This window comes from Pectinophora gossypiella, chromosome 9, assembly GCF_024362695.1.
Source record: "Pectinophora gossypiella chromosome 9, ilPecGoss1.1, whole genome shotgun sequence".
In the NCBI taxonomy this organism is placed as follows: domain Eukaryota; kingdom Metazoa; phylum Arthropoda; class Insecta; order Lepidoptera; family Gelechiidae; genus Pectinophora; species Pectinophora gossypiella.
The window spans coordinates 7,852,394-7,878,946 of NC_065412.1; the positions used below are offsets into that span (position 1 = coordinate 7,852,394).

Sequence of the window (26,553 nt, forward strand, 5' to 3'; positions counted from 1 at the left end):
TCTTGTTGTTAAGATACTCTAAGAAAACATTGCAAAGAGTAAAGAGAGAGAAAAAGTAAAGAATTTACGAAGGAATTGTTTAATCGATCCCCAAATTATAATTAATACGGAGTACCTAAAAGTGGCCGCCGCTTAATTTAAAGTCAGTGGATTCACTATGGTTAGATATTCCTTCGTAAATTTAGTTATGTAATTCTGCGGAATTACGTTTTAGTTAGAATATAAAATAGAAGTGCTTAGACAATTATGAGAAGAACATAACGTTGTTAAATCCATCTTGGAGGCAAGTGTATTTACATGAAACAGCCACACTTAACTGTTAGACTTTTATTATTTCAAATAGGTATGATGTATTATTTGGAAACGAGATTTGTCAACTATTTCTTTGTCGACTTTTTGATCGAATTATGTTTGTTATTTAATAAGTTATAATCTACACAGGATTTTGTATTAAACTCACTAGCGGGTGCAATATAACCGCTACTATGCGGTGCTACCAGAGAAAACGACATCGATGACACATGATTCAGTTGACAAAAGGAGGGTATATTCACCTGGGTGACAGGGTTTTCTCCCGGGCGGTACACTACATTGTGTAAGGGCCGCTTCCGACCCACGTAGTTCACACATACGAACTCCAATAGCGACGCGTAGATGAAACACATACACACTCCGTCCCAAACGTTCATAGCTGTCAAATTTGACACCACCGGCAGAGTCGACCGAAAACCGTTTGATGTTGTGAAAAAATTCAACATCGTCGTTACACCTGTTACAAAAAGAAACATATTAGTGTCAACTCTTGTTGATTACAATATATCTTATGTAAATTAAAGTAGTAATCAGTAGTAATTGAAAGAGCGTAGTAAATAAGCGTAAGCCGTGTGAAAAGTATCTCTACATGCCATAATAAATATTACATTTATTTATGCGTAAGTAATAAAAAGGCACGTTTCATGCGAACAATTAATTACTTACTTGGCCGTAATCGTATTGCAACAATACGTTATTGCCAACTATTCTAAACATCGATTTAAAACTACATTAATTACATATAAGAAGAAAGTGGGATTTCCTGTACACGATTCCTGATTTTAATAAATGGTTTAAGCTTGTATCTTACAAAGTGTTTTTCATTACAGTATAAATTATCTAACATGATTGTGTGATCAAAATGTGTTTGTGTTTGTCATTTGTGTCAAAAATAAATAAAACCAACCTATCATGACTCTAGCAGGCACGGCATTCCATTCCAGCCAAAAAGTAATAAACGATGATGTCACCAATATGATGCCGGGAATAAAAACTGTGGTGAAGTAAAATGATCTATCCCGCGTGAAGATGAGGTCCACCCTCAGGCAGCTGTAATTACCTAGAACGTCAAGCATAATCTAAAAATAATAATTACATCCAAAAACTACGCTCGCTTGTGTTCGTTGGCAAGTGTGAAAAGCTCTGTTTCATAAGATGTTAATAAAGAGAGCATCATTAAGTTTTCAAGCCGCGACAACGTCTGAGCTCTTATGAAACGGACTTTAAGTGTTATTTACATTGCCAACGAGGAAGCGTAACCTGCGAAAGTAAAAGACAGCGTGTTATAGACAGCCCCAGCTATGTCTAGTAGAGAGAAGATGCAAAATGCAAGATTGAGGGCCTTCGGTCGCCAGCCAGTTACCTATCATGGACCGGGCTGGCACCGCGTTCCATTCCAGCCAGAACGTGATGAAAGATGACGTCACCAGGATTATTCCCGGGATAAATACTGTTGTAAAGTAGAACGCTCGGTCTCTTGTAAATATTAGGTCGACTTTTAAACAGCTGTAGTTACCTGCGGAGTTAATATAATTACGTAATACTCGAACAATGTACAACAATACAGAAGCAGGTGATTGTACTTTGTTCGATAGCAAGTGTGATACGGACACGAGGTCGGAGGTATGGCGTCAAAATTCCAAATAACTCTATTCAGTGGCCTTGTAAAATATTACATTTTCTTTACACAGCAAAGGAAAACAATCTAATTGACTAACTACTAACAATCGTAAGAATATGTTTGAGTAATGCGTGTTGTATCCACATGTTTGTGAATGATAAAAAGTTTGTAATTGTTATAAAAAATAATCGGGCAACGTTCGAGCAAACTAATAACATCGGTGCAGTCACATCTACAAAGTCTACTTACGACTCGTGCATGGAAATGATGAATGATCATGGTATCTCTTTGAAGTTGGTGAAATTTACAGGAAACGTCTTAGAAGTTGTCTTCAACGGCTTTCATAATATACATTGAAGTTAACACAACAACGCATTTACTCACACATAAGCCAAAAATATCAATAATTACGATGAGAGCGGACGGAGCCGTGTCCGTCCCATGTAAGGTACCTTGCTCCTCAAAGCGTCTCTGGCAAAGATTACATGTCAGCTCTTCGTCTTCTTCGTAAAGTGAATTACCCTCAGCTGCTTGCAAAGACGGTAACAAAGTCTTACACTCTACACTTCAAATTTTTGCACAAACGATAGATATCATTCTAGCTATTACAACCCCTCTACTTGATTTTTTATTCAATCCTCTATGACAAGTACTAAACTACCACAATGAAATACTAATGAACATGCTTATCCGCTAGCTATGCAGTTCATACAAATTGCCAGAACATTAAGTTTCAGTACACACAAGAAGCTTCTACTTCGTTTCCGACGACAAAGAAAACAAATTTTAAAATCAATATTTACTTAAATCAAGACCAAGCTGAAAAGAGTTAATCAGAATTTCAATTCGATTACATAAAATATCTCTGATCCTTTCTTGTGCAAAGTATAAGGGTGTGCTTGTAACAAAAGAGAAGGTTTGTTGGAGGCTAAACTACGTAAAATATATCTCGTCGATTATAATAAGTATAGTAAGCGACCATGGGCGCCGGCAGGTTGTTTCAGTGGAAACTATTAAAGTTGTTAGCAAAAAGCAATTGAAGAACTATTATAAACGCTGTAGTTTTTACAAATTCATTACAAAGTAGCTAGAAATTTGATTTGTTGAAGACGATTTTCTTGCAATAATTAGTTATGATTGTGTACTTTGTCTGTAAGTGGGCGCTGTTGTGGCCACCTGCGAGTGCCCATGCAAGCGATGACATGTCAATCGGAGAGCGATCGTGTGGAGCATACCTCTCCAGCTCGCCTTGATGGGGCACGGGATGGTTTGGTTCTGAATAAGGTACGCGTTCAGGGTAGTCAGCGACGGTGACTTCCGGAGCGTGTCCTCGTCATTCTTCCACACGTACGTTATCGCTGATTGCTCGTATGATACTAGATTTTACACAGGGAGATAAGTAAAATAATCAGTCACTTAGAATCGTTGGTGAAACTAAAGCTTCTAAAGAAGGTTTAATTTTGATATTAGACGAATCGTGAAATTTCGACAGATATGTAAATGAGACTTATCAGGACAACATAAGTAAGTAATTGAATCAATTTTTTACAAATATAGGTATGTTTACTTACTACTCTCTAAGGCAAATGAACACAATGGGTCATCAAAAGGAAAGATGTTGAGCCGCCCCTGACAGGATAGGATCAGATGCCGTCGCATCAGATAGTTGATGGTACCGTTGCGGTAAATACGCAATGCGAAATGCATCGGTATTATTGGATCCTGGAATCAACACGAAATATAAACGATAAACATACTAATCTGTGAGACTAAAGAAAGCTTATGATAAAATGATCAAAACTAAAAGCCTTCCTGTTTCTAGGAAGTTTAGACTAAAGTACAAATTATTTGAAGCCTAATTGAGATGAGAAGAAATTTTGCAAAACTCTTGAATAGAAACGAACACGAGAAGCCGATTAATCTAAAACAATGTATGTACAACGATGGAGCCAGTGGAGATTAAGCGGTACATGTGTGTTATAATATAAATACCCATGAATGTTGAGAATACTCCTTCAGAAGAGAGCACATGGAAAAAGTTAGTATAAATAAAACAGTAGTTATTGTAGTTAAAGATAGCGGAGCTGGGTCAGAGGCTGACCTTGAAGTCACCGTGCATGATGAAGTAGGTATCAGGCAGCCAGATGTCCTCGTGGTGGTGGATGGCGTTGAGGAAATCGTAGTGCGACTGGTTGGAGTACCGCAACCGAGGGTCGTACCATTGCTGCTGCAGAAGAAACTCTACCTCGTATTTCTGAAATGGACGACGGCAAATTCTTTTAGTACTTGCTTGTGCATTTAATTGAATACGGAAAGCTTTTAGAAGAAAATAATCTATAATATTATAAAGAAAATTTACTTACGAGACTAGATTCATCTGGAGACGCTAAACTAAGAAGTAGCACGCTAACGTTAACGGTGAGGACGCCTGAAAAGTAAAGATTAAGTAAAGTCCAGAAAACAGCGGAGTACACTAGAAGTACAATGTAACAATAATTTATCATGCCATAAATCTAAATAATCCATATTGATAGAGTGTACTACAGAGACAATTTCATGTAAAAAAGGTATTTTCCATGTCTAAGAAAGTATAGGGAAATGCATAAAAATAGTGCATTTATCTAATATTCTAAAGGTTTGGGGTTCATGGCCGTCCATCACCTACCACAAGAAGCAGGGACACTGAGTAGTAACTTTAAGGTACACAAAACAGAGCGCTACGTTTATTCCTTAGTGGTTACCCATTAATAATATAATTTGATCTTATCGTCTTTATATTCTTCCTATCTGATTATACATAATAACAGAAAACAGCTGAACGAGAAAGGCAAACTGCAAATGAACTGCAGAAATTATTTAAAATACCGCGAAATATTAATTGAAAGTAAGAAAATGCAGACCCGATTCAGCAAGAAAACAAGTAACGGATGACTTTCACAAAATACAAGAATCTAATAACTGTGTTGAATGTTTGTGAAAAGAGAAAATCATCAGAAGGTAAAAAAGCTTAATGCGAAAAATCATAACTATATTGTTGATTTTTTACATGCTTGTACTGAAAAATTGAGTTTCGTAAGAATACTTAATTTAATGGTATAATTTGAGAATAGTATGGGTAGTGAATAATTTTGGACACACAATAATATCTGATACATTTGATTGTGTTGGTACGCAATTTGTATTCTACAGCTATAAGTACATCAAAATGGGGTGCACACACATAATAAAATATGAATACATTTTGTGTCGATTGAAGTAAACAAAAGTACCAAAGCGAAGGACAAGGTATCTACATTTGCGTGAAAGACAACTTAGACGTAAACACTACATGCTGGTGGAATATAGTAAACAAGACTTCTATACAGATATAACACATGGATTATATTTCTCTTTTCATAAACATGGAACACAACGCACCACGGTTGTGCGAGCGGGGCCGCAGCGACGAAAACCCCACTTTATTTTGTGACAGAGAGTCGTTTGGCGATGTTAGCCCACAACAAAATTCCGGATCTGCAACGTATATTAGTTTTGTACCATTCGTTTATTCGAAAACAAGGCTAACAATGAATTAGCATTATGAAATGAATGATGGTCTTTACAAAGTATTTGGATTCTTACCATCAACTGGCGGAAGCAGCCTTTTGTCATAGCGGGAGTTTTTCAGAAGATTGTCCAGTATCTCTTTGTCCGACTTTCCCGCTGCGAAGCTGTGAATAAGAAAAGTTTAATCTTAGAAAAAAACAAGGATTGAAATATCGTGTTAAAAAGATGAGTACTTATTATTAATGGAATATCTCCATTTATCAAATTCACAATACGTTGAGCCGCCAACAATGACAATTACTTAGTTAATATTAATAATTTTGTTGGTTTAGGATCTTTTACAACCATTATCGAAAAAAAAAACATTTGTTAGGACGAAAGAAAATTACTAGTTTGTATAATAGGATTGTTACCGCTTTTGTTTCAGCCACGTTATTAATGACCGGCTCGATTAGTAAGCGAAACAATTCATCAACGTCGCATATCATAGCAAATTAAGCGTGTGCCGCAAGACGGCAGAAACGCAGTGGGTATTGATTTTAGATTAGACTTATTACCTTCCTACTAGAATAGCTTATTAACACTATAGTAAACTGAGACAATGTCTTGGTATCAAGCAAACACAGAGGGGTTCGAAAGACAGATTAAACTTTCAACTCACAAGAGTGGTAGTATTACATGTTGTTCAATATGCGCATCCAAATAGAAGTTTGCTTATTGGTTGAAACAATGCCTATCATGTGAACAGGCAGGCTGTTGATAACAGATTCAATCAACAGTTTCAGACAATGTGCTTTGAAGCGTGTTCGCTTGTCTCTAATAACATACTAAATTGGCTGTTAACTTGATTATGCTATTAATGTGAACATCTGCATTTGAATAGAACATGTTTTCGAATATTAAGTCACAATTTAAGTAAAGCGGCGCATATACGAAGTCATATTATAAACCAAACATAATTATGCCAAAGTGACGAGTGTGAGTACTTACTTTTAACAAATAGTTTGAAAAAGTATGATAAGATCTCAGAAATAACATCGAAACGGAACTCTGAAAATAATTGTATTTTACTTAATGCTCAGAAAATAAATGGAATAGCTGAAAGATTTACGAGTATAATCTGTTTCCTGGACGTGTCATCCGGTTACCACTGCCACGATATGTCGAGCTCGCATTAGGAAATGCAAAAAATACTTTTCTGTTAGAGTACTTACCTAAAACTTATTCGGGCATCTATCAACTAGTAAAAATAAATAAGACCCGAGATGAGTATCTTTTAAAATTTGAAAAAGAATAGACGAATAGAATAGGCGTGAGTTTTTGTATGTATGTATGAAAAATAATATTGTAGATATCAAGACGCAGATTGTGGCAGTAGATTCTTCATAGAAACGTAATACTTAAAGGTTTTTAAATTATTTGCAATAAGTTTTGTCGTTTAAATCTGGAAAATTCGATATTTTAAAATCTAGGTTTATGTGATAGTAGAAACTTTTATAGATAGAAAGTTTCACCTCTGCGGTATAGCTTGTTAGTTTCCTAACAAACTTTTCGTCCAATCTTTTGAATCTGTACGAGAGCGAGGTAGAAGATGGTTCTACAAAATAAGATCCTGAATTTTTAAAGTTCTTTGTTCTCTTCTAGGTGCATCTTTGAAGACGAAGGAAATAAAACCATTCGTGGTTAAATCATGAAAAATGTTAACGAGGTACTTTCTAATAAAATTGATATTTTATTACAAATGCTATCTACTCCGATATGTGCGATATAAAATGCTTCTTTTACGATCTAAGCGGGTACAATGAAGTATGTTCACTTTATAGCGGGGATCCTCTAAATTCTTAAAGGATAAAAGTTAGGTATATCGTCGTCGCTCTAGCTGTTCAACTTGGTAGGAGAACTTGGAGGCGATATTTAGAATGTTTCATCGATCGAGGGCCGTTCGATGGAAGTTTATAATTCTTGAAATCAGAAGTTCCGGGTAAGCTAGGATAAGTCAGCCAAACGGATTATACACATACTGTTACCTAAGAGACTTGTGCGTCTGTGGATAACAAGTATTTGTATATGGCAGAATATGAATTCTGAATCTGGAATATTCAGACACTATGAACACACCTTGGGCAAATATAGAGAACTTTCATCCCTATTCTATAAATTATGTAGGTGCTCAATAAGCATTTAGCCTAATCCTGTGGTATCGACTGAGGCAGGTAGGTGCAGTGTAGAGTATAAATGGAACGTGTTCACGGTTGGTCGGCGGCGGCGGAGGGTCCGCGTTACATCCAGGTGGCCGCCTCGCTCCCTTCCACTCTCGCCACTTTGTTACTCACACTGTCGATTAAGGGACAATCCACACTAATATTAATAGTAACTCTATATAACTGTTACCTTCTCAAGCCTAATCGGAAATAAGACTTAGATTAAATCCAGAGACAGACTTATGTAATCTTCAGAGATGACCGCTTTCACTTTCCAAAGACGAACTTGCTAACAGATTTTCACGCAAAATCGCCAGTGTAAAGTAAGTCCATACATAATTTATCACATTGGGCCGTATTTATTATTTAACTCTATCGTATTCATAGTATCTTCCTTCAATTACTTCTAAAAGATGTCAAGCTATAATCGCCCAATGTCTATTTGAATTATTTAGATCTAATATTTTTTTTTTTTTTGACGAAACTTTTGTGGATTTATGGTTTATTCTTGTCTTAAGTTCCTTTTTGACGAAGCCTGTGGTGGATTTAATTATGTGAATTTATTATTTATTGCCATTATTAAATAACTAATAAAATAAAAAAATATTTTTTTCTAATGTATTTTGGGCTCTAATAAACACAAATTAACCAAAAGCTTATTGTTGTCTGTTGCATCGTCCGCTAACAAAGATTTAACAATAAACATTCGCGGTTACTTTATTGAGATGAATGCATAGAGCAACACGGACTTCCGATGAATGTGACACTGATGGGCAGAAAATGGAAAAATAGTGAGGGAAAATAGATCCAATCTTCTTTTCGGAAATTGTATCGTAATCAGCCGTCCCAGTTTGAAAATACGCTGGGTTTTCACTCCTAATTCCGCGAGAAATGAGAAAGAATTTCTCTGCAGCAGGATTTAAATCTAGCCGCATCAGCGGCTAAGTATTTCCAATTAATTTAGATTATTTAGTCTCAGAGAGCTGCTTTGTAGGTTAGCGATCGAAGTTATTGAATCAAAGGATTGTCGGGTTTACGAGATTAATTTAATGTGCTCTACCTTTGCCAGTAAGATCCTCAGGGTCATAAATAACGAGGATGGAATTAATTAAAAATGAAATATTTAATTATTAGAAAGGAATTTTCTGTTGTAATCTTAGAATTTCACTGAAGGTTATGATGAATATTCGTGACTCGGAATTTTAATTCGCGATGCAAATATTTTGTCTTCTCCATCCTTTTTCTAACAGTATAATAATACCTATATAATCTGTAGTGTGATAAATAGAGGAGCATAATAATTATGTAAGTATTTTTTGCTAAGTGTTTTTTGCTAAGGTCTTTTGGCGTTATTGTCAAAAATACTATGAAATAGTTTTCATAGTGTTTCTATTTTCTATATAGCTCATCTGGGCGTTGTACGTGTGTACCCACACTTAATTAACGGTAGGTAATACCTACCTACTCATAAGTGCTGACTTCTTAGTTTGCATAAGTTATATGACAGAAATAATATATTATAATATTATTATATAATACACAATTAATTAGGTGGTAGTTGACACTACTTTATGTTTTCTTATTTATCCCGAAGTGAACCTCTTTACTTTGTTATTTATCATAGAAAAGAAAATGTATGGAATAAATACCTTTATCTCATAATGTTGGCTATAATTTTCACGCCGCATAGTAAACTATTTTCTACAATAGATCCCATTATAATTCTTAGCCACAAATGAATAGAGGAAGAATGCTTTGTTCGTTCTTCTTGCAGTATACAATAGCTAAACACAAGATAATAAATTTTAGTCCTGCCATAGAATAGGGTACTTATTACATGTAGTAGGTACTTACATGTCGGATGTGAGTGCGGAGACTCTTCCGAGCATGAGGAAGCAGGCCACGACGCGTGCCACCACGCATGACCAACCCATATTAGGACATCTGAAACAACCATCATAATACACATATTAGTATTGGTAAACGACCTCCGTGGTCCAGTGTTTAAGCGTTGGATGCGGAGGTCCCGAATTCGAATTGAATCCCTGGTGGGGACATATCACAAAAATCACTTTGTGATCCCTAGTTTAGTTAGGACATTACAGGCTGATCACCTGATTATCCAAAAAGTAAGATGATCCGTGCTTCTAAGACTCGTTAAGCCGTTGGTCCCGGTTACTACTTACTGATGTAAGTAAGTAGTCGTTACATGAGCCATGTTAAAGGCCCCTGCCTTTGGCGGCTCAATAACCCTGACACTAGGGTTGATGAGGTTGGTAGTTCACCTCACAACCTACACGATAGAGGAAGAAGTATTGCTATCTTATTTCTAAGGACGCGAATGTACGACCCTGACGACCCGATTACTCTAGTCATAGAGGCGGCCAATCGGCTTACGACTGTAAACACTTCAGGACCTTAATACCGACTCAAAGTTTTCCCCCTTTCAGCGCTTATCTGTATCGGCGCACTGCGGGCCTCTTTTGTAAAACATATACTTCCTCTACGACACCCTACTACATATTCTTGGATAACTGACCCGAGATTTACGCCCACATAGGCACCCTCAGGCATGTTATTTTATTTTTTGTATCAGGTGAGGGTTATCCGCGTTACCCATTTGGTTGATGAAGTAATTGATGCTATTCCAGGCAAATGTACCTAAGCCAAAAATAATCGTCGTCCAAGTTGATTATAAATTGTATTATTATAGTGAGTTATACAGTGAATGTATAGTGTACGTAAAGATGTATACAATTTATAATGTTTTTCTTTTGTAAGTTTTTTAAAGGCTATATTATAGCCTGAAAACGTTTTATTTTAATGTGATGTTTTGTTTCTCGCTGACTATGTTTTTATGAGTTAACATTTAAATTATTATTACTAATAAAGAACTTTGAAAAACAAAACAATCTACTATAAGTCACCGGAAAACAATCTCATTGCTAAGGAAACGGAAATATTTGCAAGATCAAGGAAGTTTCTAATCAACTAACCATAGTGGAACAGCGTGGTAGATTATGTATGCGTCACATACCGTAGTTTGAAGTTCATATTTAGGTACCTTGGAGCTTCTATCACTTAATCAAAGGTAATTTTTAGGTTTGAAATGGAAATAGAAATGTTTTATTGCGACCATGTGTTCGTACAAATTGTGGTGTTGTAAAAATACAGAAGTAAGGGCACTGCAACTGGTAGAGAGGACAACATACTTAATTATTAGTTAGTGATACAATTTATATTTATCATACTATATTTTAACAATATTATTGCACTTATATGTTAAGTATTGTTTTATATGTTAACTATGATTTAATTTATAAAATATTAATTTTAATTTATTATTTATATACCTACTCATTAACTGTGCTATATATAAGCTTTTAGTGATAAGTAGTGGCTTTAGTTGTTTTAACCTAACCTAGCTTAACCTGCAAAAGGATAAAGCTATAATATCATTATTAGTTGGAGGAAGTGATCATAAAATTTGGTCACGACCATCGGATAACGATTGACCTCTACAAACAGTGTGTTAGCTAACTCTTTATATTGCCCTCCCAGATTGTTACCTTTAGGCGCGGCTCACACTGAAACTAAATATTGTGTACTATGCGTCTCACTTAGTACAGTTGGCCTAATTTTGAGTTTAATAGGCTTAGGCTGGGAGTTTGTAGCTTCAACCAGGTATCTATTGTCTACCTAAGCAACACGTGATGAACGTTGTGCAATGGTGTGATATTAGTGATATAACACGCTCGCGAGAAATCGGCTTTCCTTGCATTGCATTGTTACGGAATGCTGCGCGTCAATGGGATAGTTTCCAACTAGACATCATCATCATCATCAGCCGTATGACACCCACTGCTGGGCATAGGCCTCCCCCAAGGATCTCCACGACGATCGGTCCTGCGCTGCCCGCATCCAGCGGCTTCCCGCGACCTTCACCAGATCGTCGGTCCACCTTGTAGCGGGCCTACCCACTGAGCGTCGTCCGACACGTGGTCGCCATTCCAGAACCTTTCCGCCCCATCGGCCATCGGTTCTCCTCGCTATGTGTCCTGCCCACTGCCACTTCAGCTTTGCAATTCTTCGAGCTATGTCGGTGACTTTAGTTCTCCTGCGGATCTCCTCATTTCTGATTCGATCGAGCAGGGAAATACCGAGCATAGCTCTCTCCATTGCCCGCTGAGCAACACCGAGCCTCCTCACGAGACCCATAGTAAGCGGCCACGTCTCACTGCCGTAGGTCATCACTGGCAACACGCACTGGTCAAAAACTTTCGTCTTGAGACACTGAGGTATTTTGGACGAGAAGATATTCCGCAGCTTCCCGAACGCTGCCCATCCGAGTTGGATCCGACTAGACAAATCAGTTACATTTTTTAATGGTCAAAATACGAAATGACTATGCAATTTATATGAAAAAGCAGTCTGTGACGTAATAAAAAGTGTGGTAAAATGTCGCACTTATTTTTACAGTTTTCGTTATTAAAATTCATAAATAAGAAGAAAACGTTTTATGTCACCTTATTTAGTAATCAGAATATGATAATTTATCTTTTAACTACCCAATTGTCGTGTACTGCATGCCTGGATTTAAACACACAAAAATCATGGCTTTAAGTACATACATACATGCACAAACTCACGCCTATTTCCCCCGGGGTAAGCAGAGACTATGGAATTTGTATTTTCTTCGATTCTGACACACTTTCTCCTGACACACTCTTTCCTCCACATTTATCAATCGTTTCATACTCGCACGCCGGTTCAGAGTAGATCGTACTAAACCTTTTATAAGGACATCTCCAATTTGGTCAATCTACATTAAGTACAGTCATAGTATATTATATTATAAGCTTACAGTACAGCAAAGTGTGGCTAAAGGGACACTATTTATGTGTATTATGTATTTATGTATAATTATATATAATATGTAGTTAAATGTACTTATTTTATGTAGGTTGTTTTTTTAATTATTTATTTTGTTAGAATGCACTAACCCGCTATTATTATTCTTGTACAAAATTTTCCTGTACCCAAAGGTTGCCTGGAAGAAATTGCTGCATGAGCAATAAGGCCGCCTGTTCTTCTGTGCTTTTCTGTATATGTTGTTCTTATCTCTGTATTTTGTGTCCATTGTGCTCAATAAAGTATTTTATCTATCTATCTATTTACTGTTTCGGTTGCAAGAGACAGGAGAGTTACTTTTTTTTGCTTTGCATGTAAAAGCTTCCAGGTGAGTCAATTTGAAATCAACACACACAACATAACATAAGCTCACGCCTCTATCACAATTGGGGAATTCAGGGGTACATCCATCGTAAGATGATCTAAGTACCTACACCTCACCGAACTATCTGTTAGACCAACGTGATAGGTGGCGAGTCGTATCGCCGACAGTAATTGTCGAGCTAATTGTGTTAGTGAAAATATGATAAGATGAAGTGAAATAGCGTCGTGTGGTAAGATTTACATCACATACGGTTTTAATTCGAATGATTCAGTCAATATACACATGTATCTCATATTAGTGATTATTTTCTATAACCACAACATGTTGTATCGCGGTGTATGTCGACCCTTATTATGGGGTCCTCGATGGCTGTCTAATCCCACTTTATCCCCATGATCGTCCAACTTGTTAATGAATTTGGGAGAGGTAAATGTGCGCTCTATACTTAACACCTAATAATAGAAGATTATATGAAATGATGAGCTTAGTTTGCAACGAATTAGGTAGCGAATTTCATAGTTTCGCTTTGGTAAATATTTATTTACATTTAATATATATATATATATTTTTATTTATATTTCTTTTTTTTTTATTTATATTGTACAGGGAGTTTTTTGATAAATCACAGTCACAATAAACTTTAGCATCTTTAAAAATGTGTATTTTCGGAAATGCAACTTATGGTTTTCACTACTTCGTTAGTATCACAACTAATCAACCATTATTGGTTGATGAGGTTGGTAAATCACCTCACAACCCACATGATAGAAGATCACAACTAATGACATAGGTAGTTAATGAAATATACAGTAAGTAACTATTATGATAACTATTGTAAGTACTGTAGCAGAACCATGTAGAGCTTTGCAAGTTCAGAGCACTAAGCGGGTACAACGAGATAAGTTCACAATAACAGCTTGCATGAACTTTTTTTAATTTGAACTCCGTCGCATAATAAAGCTGCAGAGGCGAAGCTTTATATTATTTCTTTAATAACAGATAATGTTATGACGTGAACTTGTTTATGTAGCTCTACAAGGAACGATAAACACGAACGAAATGTATTCTAATAAAAACGTTTTCATAAATCATAATATCATACCAAATCCACTTAATGTGCGTTCTATAATAATAATAAGAATCTTTATTTCGCACCACAACTCAACATAAGGAAATTTATTTATTTATTTATTTATTTATTTATTTTATATGAAAAATAAAATATAAGTAGATGACAATGGCAAATATAAAACTATTAACTAAATGTTCAGTTGTGGCAGACTGGTGCCCGAGCTAGGCAGTGAGCCTGATACATACAATTGATAACATTCCCATATACAATGTGATATAGATGTCCAACCATTTTAAAGTGCGAAAACAATTTTATGGTAAGAAAATAAGAAATATACGTAGTTTAAAAATAATAATAATAACAAAAAATATAAAAAGAAAAGTATGAGTGTGTGTGTGTATGTGTGTGTGTGTATGTGTGTGTGTATATGTGTGTGTGTGTGTGTGTGTGTGTGTGTGTGTGTGTGTGTGTGTGTGTGTGTGTGTGTGTGTGTGTGTGTGTGCGTGCGTGCGTGTGCGTGTGCATGTGTGCGATACTGATAAGAAGCTGGGCTTCTATGTAGATATACCATCGTTCGTGGTTCAATACAGAATTTATTTTTTCTTTTTTTGTTTATCTGACTATTTTGGTGAGTACCTATAGTTTTATGGAAGATGCTACAATATAACCATAAATCAGGCTAAAGCAATCACGACAACAAAAAATACAAAACAATATAATATTACTTTAATTAAAATCAGACTTGAAATAATTATTCCACAGAATATAATAATATGAGCTCGAAAATAAGGTCCCGAATCCATCAGCGCCTGAAACTGACGTATGCAAAGGTCCCAATCGCACTTCATTCCAGTTTAGATTAAACTCCCTCAAAGGATTGGGACATGTCGGGACTGTGGGACCACCCACATACACCAGTAAGCTTCAATCTACACCGAACCACGGGTTTATCTGGGAAATTCAGCTACGCTTAGCTTCCGTAACAGTCATCTTAATGAAAGTGCGTCTGATTGGCTAGAATATCTTAATCCTCTCTATTTCTTTATGAGTAATAGCTATGGACTATAAATTAAAGCAACGTTTTTTTCTCTCACAATTTATTTTCTTTCTTTTTGGTACCAGACTTTTACTGCAATCTACTTTTTTAACGTGACACATTTAATTTATCTGAATTAATTAAAACCGTTCACTGCCAACCGCCACGGACTCATTTGCACAAGGTATAAAATGATTGCGAATCGATTTGTGAGCCAATAAATGAAAATGTAGGTTAGTTCTTAGTGTTAACCAGACACTGAGACAGTAATAATTGCACGACAAGCAAATGTTTCTTTCCAAGTAACCGCATTGCTTTTACAAGAGAGACATTTTCTATTTGAAATGAATTGCTAACAAATCCTTGCCCTATATAACAGACTATATTTAACTTTAGCCATTTAAACTGTTACTTGTTTACCATACTATGTTACTTCGAATTTATAATTACTGTCGTGATTATAAACGTATTAAGTGCATTTATTTTCATCATTGGCAAAGTAATGCAAAGCGCAGGTCGACTCGGAGTAGCGTGTCGCAAGGCCAACTATGAGCTAAACGATATTTTTTGCCATTAGCTCACGACTGAAAACATGACCCGCTTTCGAATGTTATGACGTCAATGACGCTCGAGACATGCGAGTGGTATAGGAAATGAGCATAATTTGTTTTAATTCGTAGGCAGTGCGGCGGTTATATTTGCATATGACTTGGCGCTTTTATCGTGCGCAATCACATAATAAACGACGTAGCATTTTCTGTGGCCGTAGCACGTTCGTAGCGTACCACTTAACCCGTCAGTGGGCGCTACGTGCGCGCGTGCGTGCGTACCGCGGTTACGCGCACGGCCTCAAATTGTACACGAAGATTGCTCGCCCTACATACGCATAGACGTGTCAGTAAAATGTTTATCAGGTAATTTCTACGTTATGTTTTTTTTCTGTGTTGTATTAGTAACGGTGATGTACGGAATTGTATATAAGTATTTAAATAAACGATATTGAATATAATTAAAACACAAATGAAAATGATTGAAAATTTAATTTAAGTTTTAAATCAACAAAATAAAAGTAAGTTTCCTTTGGTCGCCTTTATTTTCATTTAAAACCGTAGCGGTTGTTATCGGTCTTTACCCGCGGATCCTCTTATCCGAGCTTAGAGCTAATCTTGTGACAAATTGTAGCTGGACCCGCCGAATAGCCTTTAATCTATCTACGATGAATTGGATCACTATCGACCTTGTGCATACACGTCGCGCATTCAAACTAATCGGTCACTTTCTGGTCCAAGGACTTTAGGAATTTCGGACTTTCGGAAACAAATGAGACAAGCGAATTGATGTTCTTCTTCGTTTGGGTTTGTGGGATCAACCAGTAACCAATAACACAATTCGGATTAAAGCGTTAAGGTACGGCCAGGCGTGCATTAGTCAAATTAAATTAACTTAACTAGTGCGTAAGTACTTATTATTTGTAACTTTTACAGTCTTCTTCTATCGTGTGGGTTGTGAGGTCAATAACCGACTTTATCAACCCTGTGTCAGGTTATTACTGAGCCGCCAAAGGCCTCTGACATAAGTCATGTAACGACCGCATTATTTACTTAACTAAATTGTAGCCGGGACCGACTGCTAAACGCGTCCTCCGAAGCACGGATCATCTTACTTTCGGCCAATCGGGTAATCAGTCTGCAATTTCCTAAACAAACTAAAGATCACAAAGTGATTTTAGGTAATATGTCTTCACCGGGATTTGAAACCAGGGCCTCTGGGTCTTGAGCCTAATGCTGAACTACTGGACCAGGGAGACTGCCATATTGCGCATTCTATTTCAACATCTATTTCAGCCTTTTATTAACAAAGTTCACCCGTAGTATATCGTATACCTAACGTCATTTTATCTGTGTCTCTGATGCATATAGCAGGCTCCTATGATTAGCTGACTTCTCTCTTTCGCTTAAGTTAACTTGTAAAGGTTTGATCAACTGCATATGAACATCGTTTAAGTTAATTTCTTAAATGGCTGTTTCATCAGCCAATAAATATAAATATTTGTCATTAATATGTGTTTCTTACAGTTTCAACATAACAGTTTCAAGATTACGAGTATATCCCAATTGGGGTAGTCAGAGGTACATCATTAGTACTAAGTACCCACACCTCACTGAGCTTTCTGTTAGAGCAACGTGATAGGTGGTGAGCCGTATGGCGGTCTATAATAGTCAAGCCAACTATACAGTTGGCACTATCGTAAAACACAAATACTAGTGTCTTACCATTACAAAAGTAAGTATTTATTATTATTATTATTATTATTATAAGTATGCGCATTACTCAACAAAAAGTTTGTAGAAAAACATTTTTCTCACAAAACATCTGCGTTGTAAAGCGACAAAGTTTATACGAAAGAAGTTAAAGAAGACATTTTTCACGACGAACGTACTTGACGTTGTATGACGAAAATATAGGGTTGTCGCCGAGATAAATGTTAGGCACAACTACTGAAAAAAGAATAAGTATAATATTTAATAATAACAGCTTTGAGTTACTGGTACCGGGGGTGAGTTGACACAGAAATCCGTAGGGCATTTCCATACAAACTCCTGTTAATACGCTCCTCAATAATAAACAATAAAAATATAATAGCAATAGCTTGGCTTGTTATTACATGGGACTTAAACATAGCTGGCGAGCAGTGGGGCATCTGTGCATACCCCTTCCGGGTACAGGCGTGTTGCTTTGTCCCGCTCCCCGGCCTGTAAAGCCCGCGGCAGCGTCGTGTGTGTACATTTGATTTAAGGGTTAGCCACATGAGACTAAAGTAAATAAAAAAGTAAACGTAACTTTATTTTAAAACTGACGACATTCAGACAAAGTAATTACTTAGTTAGGTATTCGCTGCACCTGGGAAATGCAAGTGTACTGCCATTTTCTTTATCTTGTAGATTAAATTTCTAAGTTATTTAATTAATTTTGTAGCTTCCCCGCCCGCCACTCGCATTGCGCAGACCCTTAGACATCTAATCTCAAAGCCGTTGTTTAATTGTGTGCATTAAGGAGATTATTTAACTTTGTTATACTGGAACATTGGCCAGATGACGACACGACTGCTCCTAGCACCGAAAACGAGGTTTTAAACGACCTAGTAGATCACTTTGTAAGGAAGTTTAACTCTAAATCGTTGCTGTGAACTTATAGTTTTGAATCAAATTTAATTACATCCAATTACTTTACCCTGGTTTTTATAGGAGGTAATTTTTGAAACTACCTAAGTATTCATCTGATTTAAAAAGTCTTTCGCCAATATTTAGAATAGACAATTTACAACTTATCAGTCAAAACACGATTCTAAGCGCGACCTTTAGTGCGAAACAAACGACCGAAACGCCGAGAGATTTGTGTTTCGTGTTTTACAGCGACGAAGTGGGAAGGGAGTTATTGACACAATTTTCTTTGTTGGCAACTTGGCAGCGTGTTGAGCTACTCTGTAAATCCTGCGGAATGGCCGCGCCTCGAGACAACTTGTACAAGTAAGTTTTTATTAAAATTGGATTACGTGGCCGTCGGTGTGGGACGGGATTCAGTCCCAACTAAAGTATTGACATGCCATGTTTAGTTTGTATAACATAATTCATTGAGCCTATTTCCTATTGGGGAAGGCAGACACCACAATGTTCCACTTGCTATAAGACCCGATTTTCGCTTCATCCACACTATCCACAGACATCAGTCTCGTCAAAGTCTAACTATAGTAATTATAATTATCTTTACGATGTAGGCGCAATTAAATGACCATCTATGACTGATTACAAATATTTTGAGATAAGGTATTTACTTCAATGTAGAGCACTTTTAGTGTCATGTGGACTTGGCCCGCATGCAGTTCTTATAAGTATTTGCAATTTACGGCAGACGCTGGGCAATTTGCATGCATCTAAGTACCCACTACTTAAAGGTAAACATCCCACGTAGATTGGGGAAATTGTGTCAACATGGGTAGTTAAAACGCCACAGCAACTCATCTAAAAAGCAATAGGTATTGCAATTTGACAATTGCGCATATAAAAGTACGCATTGTCAACAAATGTCAAATAGCGATATTGCTTTTTAGGTGAATTGCTTCAATGTAGCCTTTTTAACCCTAAGATCTAAAAATTGATTTCATTAATATTTAATTAATAGTACATTATTTACATTGTATTTAGTATTAAGATTTAATAAAGACACAAAACTCTGTTAGTTTGTAACATTTTTATGTCTTGTATGGTTCAAACTAAGATCGTAAGACCATACGGCCAAAGTAATGGTATTAGTAGTATTAATTAAACGTACCTTTCTGCTGACTGCAGAGTGTTTTCGGCATGTGGAGATGATCAACCCGCTCGCACACTCGCCCGTCGCCTCAACATGTCGATGACACCTTCAACAAATAAATAATTATTATTTATGCTTAAAACAATGTTGTTAAATGGATTAGGTGTATGCAATATACACATAAATTTAATCCTTATCCATATTCTCTAATGGGGTGGGTAGGGGCAGAGTTAATCAGAAGATAACTTTTGATGGATTAAGCCATCAATTCATTATTATATTAAAACGGTTACAGTTAGGTTAACAGTACAGTGCCTATCTGATACATAATAAAAGATTATTCTAGTTGTGGTCGCATCGATAACACTAATTTAAAGCAGAACTATAGTTAGACAAATATACTTATTATGTACGGCGAGACAGGCACGTACCACAGAGAGACGGCTCCGTCGCGACCTCCACCGCACCGGGACTCAGATACAAAGACTCATTACTCAAATTACATTTTAGATACGCATTTATTTAGATTTACTCAGAAATGTTCACATAACTAACCTTTCACACGAATAAAGAGTGAACAGACCTTCACAAAGCGCCTGCTACCCCGCAACACAGCGTCATAATGGAAAATGGAATGGAAAAATGTTTCCTAGCCGGTATAATATGGGGCCATGTTTTTAATTTGTATACTTAATTTGCTGTACCCATATAAATGTCGACGAGTCCGCTCATCTTCAACAATGAACCCTTTTTTCATCGAGTCTCCCTCGCTTTAATTAAGTCAACAAATGCTTTTCATTTTTGCACAATGTTTGAATGGCGCGGGATTCTTTCCTGTTTTTTTTCGTAATTAACTTTTATAAACACTTTCCATGAGGAACGATATAAATATATCCGACAATTACTTTTGGACCTTCAGCAATTATTTTTTTGTTATCATGTGTTCAGGTGTGAAGGAAAACATCGTTTAACCCACACATATACCCGATAAATGTGTTTTCGGAGGTTTGTGACCTAATTTGTCACTGGGCTGAAGGTTAGATAGGTCTTTTCTGTAATAGCTTGTCCTGTCTAATCTTTATTATGATATGTCGTGGCCGGATCTGAGAATTGTTCGACCGTTTCATATTTCATGAAATAGCCAACTTAAATTGACTATATCGATGAAACGTCAACGTTTAATGATATTTCAATCAAAGTTTGGCCATATGTGGTGTAATATATTTTTATTACACCACAATGCGAATAGTCGAGTGATTTCTTAGGATCAAAATTATTTACCTAATCGATATGGAAAATTGTACAATTACATTGATTCATCGATAATAATATCAATTTAGTTTTAAATATAATCGACACCAGCGCCACTACCGATGGATAATGTTACTAATTTTACGATATGATTGCCAACGTTTGGCCATATCATGAAGTAATCTTGCATGCAAAATAAAATATTATGCTCAGAGTGTATGTGTGTGTGTGTAAGTATTGTGTTTTTTTTGTGATCTTGAATATATTGTCTGCATGTTTGTTCGATGCGACATTATTTACAAAACGTCGTCGTTTTCGTCAGTCTGCGTATAATAGTCTGCAGATAAAAAGATTATGGTAATGTGGGATCTGTCGGCGAATCTCGGGAAAGCCCGTGGCTTTATCTATCTAAAAAATAACAGTTTTGTTTACGTTCACCGTTGCCTACTCTGTAAAATCGGTGTAACAATTTAGTAAGATAATAAAGTATGCGGGAAAATGTACCGCGATGCTGCTTAAAAAACTCGTAAATTGCGTTATATATTCATAAGTTAGCATACGATATTGTTTCAAATGTTTTGGACAGATTAATTTATAGACATGAGTTCACGTTGTATTTTAGATTAACAATATAACAAGGCTTCCATTTCGGGTGAAAGGCGGAACAGGTTATAAGCTCGGAATTCCTAACTGTCACATTGAAATGCATAGTTTTATCTAGAAATATAACGTGACGCGCCCTTATTTACCAACTTTATCATGTTAAAACTTCTTAATCTTCTATACCTAGCTACGTAAAAGCTTTCCAGAAAAAGTTTTTTTACGCACATATTTAGCAAGGCGCTAGGGTAGGTTACACCCTTAAGTGCTTCTTGCTATTAAGTAGGTCATGCATATATTTATATATATGACGATCGTAATCCTAATGGAGCCAAAAGTAATCAGAAGAAAACCTGCAGCCACTTTTGATACGAGGTCATACGATGGATTTTGATGAACCGTTTCGTGACATTTGATCAGCCTGTTCATGTAATGGTTTAACTTGTTAGACAGGCCACAATTCCTCTGCCAGTTTTTACTACATGCCTAGCTAACATCATCTTGGTATGGCAGCTGATATTTTCCTGATATGACTCTTTCACACTAAGTTATATCCTCGTTCAAAGCTGCGAGGTGAGTGTATATATGTCACCGTAAAATTGTAAATAACGTTAGATTATAATCTATCGATTTGAATCTCGCGAGATTGTGAACTGTCGAATAATTATGAATCGTATCATATTGCTTACAATTTAACGTATTATTTTTCGGTAGATTATAATTTATCGAAGTGAAACCGTCAAATTGTGATACGAAACGCACCTCGCGTGCTATACCATAGAGTTACAAAACTATTAGAGTGAGCATAATGTTAATTTGGGATTCTCTTAAAATGCATAAATGTTTTTGTCATAATTTTAATTATCATAATCCTTTTTGCATAACGTTTTTTAGCATAATAGTTTTACTTTCCCATAATAACATCTAGGAATACTGGTTTGTTAGGTATAACTTATTTTTGGGATTAATAAATAGATATCCATAATTCTTTTTTAGAATAATAGTGTTTTGTCATAATTTTTACAAGGCATAACAGTAGGTTAGGGTGCGGCGGGGGTGGCCCTTGGGCCACCCCTATGCCGCCAGCATGTTTATCTTACACACGAAAAGTATACTGAATGATACGTTTCAGATTTTTTAATTTTGATACATTTTTTCTTACCATGTGATGTCAGAATTATTGTTTACTTACTAAATAATTAATAAATACGTACTTGATTTCACAATCTTGAAGAGCATTTATTTTATTTGACTGACACCTGTGTTTTATTCCTAACTCTATGGACACAGAACGGTCTACTGTAAGGCCGACCAATCAGGGACAGCCGTCGGACAGTTGACAATTTGACAATTGTAAGATTGTGATTTAACAGTTTTACTTCGATAGATTATAATCTGACGAATAATAATACGTTAAATTGTAAGCAGTATATTACGTTTCACAATTTTTCGACAGTTCACAATCTCGCGAGATAGATTATAATCTAACGTTATTTACAATTTTACGGTGACATATATATATTATTCACTCGCGTTATGCTATGTTATGTTATGTATGTATACTCCTGTATTGATGTGAGTTTAAATCACCTTCTAAATTCCCAGCATGTTTTATCGTTCCTTCAGAGGAACAGTTGTAAACTTGACGGGCTAATTGTATGCGCCATTGGTGTAAATAATTGAGACTATTGTTTGTCGGCTTATCGGCCGGCCGGCTCGGACGCTAATGTAATTACGTAGACGAAGCCTCGTAGCCACGGCTACGGCCGCGTAGCAACGCTACGACCCGTCTAAACTAATAACCGTAAGAATCTAGTGTTTGCCTATATTTTTGGTTTGGTTATTTAACGCAGTCGCGTTTACTACTTTTATATTTTTGTTTCTCTTTTCGTGTAGAAAACATAAACAGATTAAACAGCCCACATAATATTAAGTAAATCGGGAGTCGGCAGTTGATAAAGCATTTAATTCTAGGTGTAAGTAAATAAATGAGTAATTACTAAGTACATAATTAGTACTTTGCTTAATAGAGAAATATTGTATCATTTACAACTTTGCTGTGATTACAATGCGCAATGTCAAGAACAAGAAATCTCTAGAATTTTATTAAGTAATAGGTCGACCATTTACTAAGGACTAAAGTTGTAAAAGATAAATCAAGTTTACTTTAAAAACAAGGCGAAGCGCTAGCTAATTATTTAAATGAATGCTTTGTTTGTTTAGGAGTGAAATGCTTAGACTAAGGTAAGTAGACAAGTAGGCTCTGCCGTGAATACATAAATGGACTAATTTCGTTGTCGCTATAAAGTAAAAATAAAACTGTATTATAACTTTGTTATTTGGTATTATTACTATGTTTATTATGTATAAATACGTGGGATGTTATCTGTAATAATATTGTGGACTTGGACTTAGATGGAACTAGATACCTACATATATACATACATACCACCGGGATAAGCAGAGACTATAGAATTCCAGTTGCTTCGATTCTTACACACTTCTCTTGCTTCCTCCACATTCATCAATCGCGTCATACACGCACGCCGGTTCAGAGTACAGGTGTAGCGACTAAACTAAACCTTTTCTAAGGACATATATCCAATTTGGTCAATGTAAGTCCTTCTAGGTCTTCCTCTGCCAGCCCTACCATCAACTTTCGTTTGGCAACTAGATACATGGCTGGACAAATCGAGAGCGATAAGGTCAGTCACCTTGCAATAAATATAAGAGAGTGTAGTGTAGGTATCCAGGTGGGCGCGGACCTCAACTCCGGGCGTTATCTGAGAGGTTTACGTCGCGTAGAGCATTGGTCTGAAGTGGGCCGAAAGAAGCAGAAAAACTTACAAAAAGATTCAAACACAAAGAGTACAATAACAAACATTCAATGGTCTTATAAACAATTATGTTAAATATTGAAATCAAGCCTGTATTCTTATGCGTTTCCGAGGTGATTGTTGGTGATGTATTGGGCTAGTTTTCCCTTCGCTGTCAGACAGATCAGGTATCACGCAAAATAGGCGCTCAGACGTCGAGTTGCGGAAAACGGCCCGCGAATACCAATACCAATAGGCGCTTCTGTAACAAACCAGACCTATCGAATTTTCGGGTTAGGTAAGCGGACACTGAATACTGAATAACGCTAGAAAGATATATAAGTAAATACACATATGTAGGTCTTAATTTGTTACCTTTGTCGTAGCATTTTATTCCAGTTTTTCTGGAGTCCGCTTACCTATTTATCCTTATAAGTGGAATACGTTTTTATACCTTTTGCGTTACGTACAGCATGGTGCGTTAGGATAGCTGTCAGGATAGATCATTTTCTTGGTATGTCTCTTTCGTACTAGAGTGTACTCTGTTTTTATGTCTTACTAGCTTTTGCCCGCGACTTCGTCCGCGTGGCGTGTTATATAAGAGAGAGATCTTTGTGTGTGTGGGAGTGCATATCAAATTTCAAGCATCTAACTTATGCAGTTTAGATTTTTTCATACATTTTTTTCCCAATAACTCCCATTTTTCAAAATACAGCCAAAAATAAACTTTATATTAACTAAGGTATGCATGCATGCTAGATTGAATCAATTGATTGAATTGATTTTTTTTTAATTGATTGTTCATTGAGTTTTAATTTTAATACACACTTCCTCTCTTCCCTTCAACGTTGCTGTGCCCTACAGGGTCCATGTTTTAGTTCCTATGCCTATGTAACACCCCATTGTACTACATGGAATGCAATAAATAATTTAATTGAATTGAATTGAAAACATCTATCTTACGCGGTTTCGATTTTTTCATACAAATGTTTTTTTCCCGCTAACTCCCGTTTCCGTGGGAATTTTGCAATATCCTGTTGCAACTAAGCTTTAAGTTAACTAAGGTACCTGCATGCCAAATTTCAAGCGTCTAACTTAAGCGGTTTAGATTTTTCATAAAAAAAAAAGGATTTTCCCGCTAATTTCCGTTCCCGTGGGAATTCCGGGAATTCCTTTCTTAGTGCACCTCTACGGTACCTAAGCTATGTCCCTTCCAAATTTCAAATGCCTACATTTAGCCGTTCAGGCTATGCGTTGATATGTCAGTCACTGAGTCAGTCAGTTTCTCCTTTTATTTAGATTTGATTTTTTCATACAAATGTTTTTTCCCGCTAACTACCGTTCCCGTGGGAATTTTGTAATATCCTGTTGCAACTAAGCTTTAAGTTTACTAAAGTACCTGCATGCCAAATTTCAAACGTCTAACTTGAGTGGTTTAGATTTTTCATACAAAAGGATTTTCCCGCTAATTCCCGTTCCCGTGGGAATTTCGGGAATTCCTTTCTTAGTACACCTCTACGGTATCTAAGGTACCTGCGTGCCAAATTTCAAACATCTAACTTGAATGGTTTAGATTTTTCATACAAAAGGATTTTCCCGTTAATTCCCGTTCCCGTGGGAATTTCGGGAATTCCTTTCTTAGTGCACCTCCACGGTACCTAAGGTACCTGCATGACAAATTTCAAATGTCTAACTGAGTGGTTTAGATTTTTCATACAAAAGGATTTTCCCGCTAATTCCCGTTCTCGTGGGAATTTCGGGAATTCCTTTCTTAGTGCACCTCTACGGTACCTAAGGTATCTGCATGCCAAATTTCAAACGTCTAACTTGAGTGGTTTAGATTTTTCATGCAAAAGGATTTTCCCGCTAATTCCCGTTCCCGTGGGAATTTCGGGAATTCCTTTCTTAGTACACCTCTACGGTATCTAAGGTACCTGCAAAACAAATTTCAAATATCTAACTTGAATGGTTTAGATTTTTCATACAAAAGGATTTTTCCGCTAATTCCCGTTCCCGTGGGAATTTCGGGAATTCCTTTCTTAGTGCACCTCTATGGTATCTAAGATACCTGCATGCCAAATTTCAAATGTCTAACTTGAGTGGTTTAGATTTTTCATACAAAAGGATTTTCCCGCTAATTCCCGTTCCCGTAGGAATTTACGGAATTCCTTTCTTAGTGCACCTCTACGGTATCTAAGGTACCTGCATGCCAAATTTCAAACGTCTAACTTGAGTGGTTTAGATTTTTCATACAAAAGGATTTCCCTTCACTACTCTGCTCCTATTGATTGTAGCGTGATGAAAAGTATACTATAACCTGTCCAGGAGTGTGAAGAATAATTGTACCAAGTTTCATTAAAATCCGTCCAGTAGTTTTTGTTTCTATAAGGAACATACAGACAGACAGACAGACAGACAGACAGACAGACAGACAGACAGACAGACAAAAATTTTACTGATTGCATTTTTGGCATCAGTATCGATCACTTATCACCCCCTTATAGTTATTTTGAAAAAATATTTAATGTACAGAATTGACCTCTCTACAGAT

The 26,553-nt window shown here is 36.4% G+C and overlaps 1 protein-coding gene across 22 annotated transcripts in view; it reads right to left on the reverse strand.

Moving 5' to 3' along the window:
• LOC126369510 (glutamate-gated chloride channel) overlaps positions 1-26,553 on the reverse strand; it is a 98,100-nt gene that overhangs the window by 7,892 nt on the left and 63,655 nt on the right. For 7 of the 22 annotated variants that reach the window (XR_007566723.1, XR_007566724.1, XM_050013966.1 and 4 more), the window contains exons 2-13: positions 19,354-19,441; positions 9,535-9,624; positions 5,555-5,643; positions 5,351-5,446; positions 4,297-4,361; positions 4,035-4,187; positions 3,926-3,946; positions 3,505-3,655; positions 3,169-3,309; positions 1,676-1,828; positions 1,220-1,372; positions 555-769 (exon numbers count right to left, since the gene is read on the reverse strand). Coding sequence is in view for 20 of the 22 variants with exons in the window: in XM_050013966.1 (XP_049869923.1) it covers positions 555-769; positions 1,220-1,372; positions 1,676-1,828; positions 3,169-3,309; positions 3,505-3,655; positions 3,926-3,946; positions 4,035-4,187; positions 4,297-4,361; positions 5,351-5,446; positions 5,555-5,643; positions 9,535-9,614 (1,317 nt within the window). In the remaining 2 variants the exon portion in view is untranslated. The remainder of the gene's footprint in view (positions 1-554; positions 770-1,219; positions 1,373-1,675; positions 1,829-3,168; positions 3,310-3,504; positions 3,656-3,925; positions 3,947-4,034; positions 4,188-4,296; positions 4,362-5,350; positions 5,447-5,554; positions 5,644-9,534; positions 9,625-19,353; positions 19,442-26,553) is intronic. The other 15 variants (XM_050013976.1, XM_050013972.1, XM_050013969.1 and 12 more) reach the window with 9 other exon arrangements.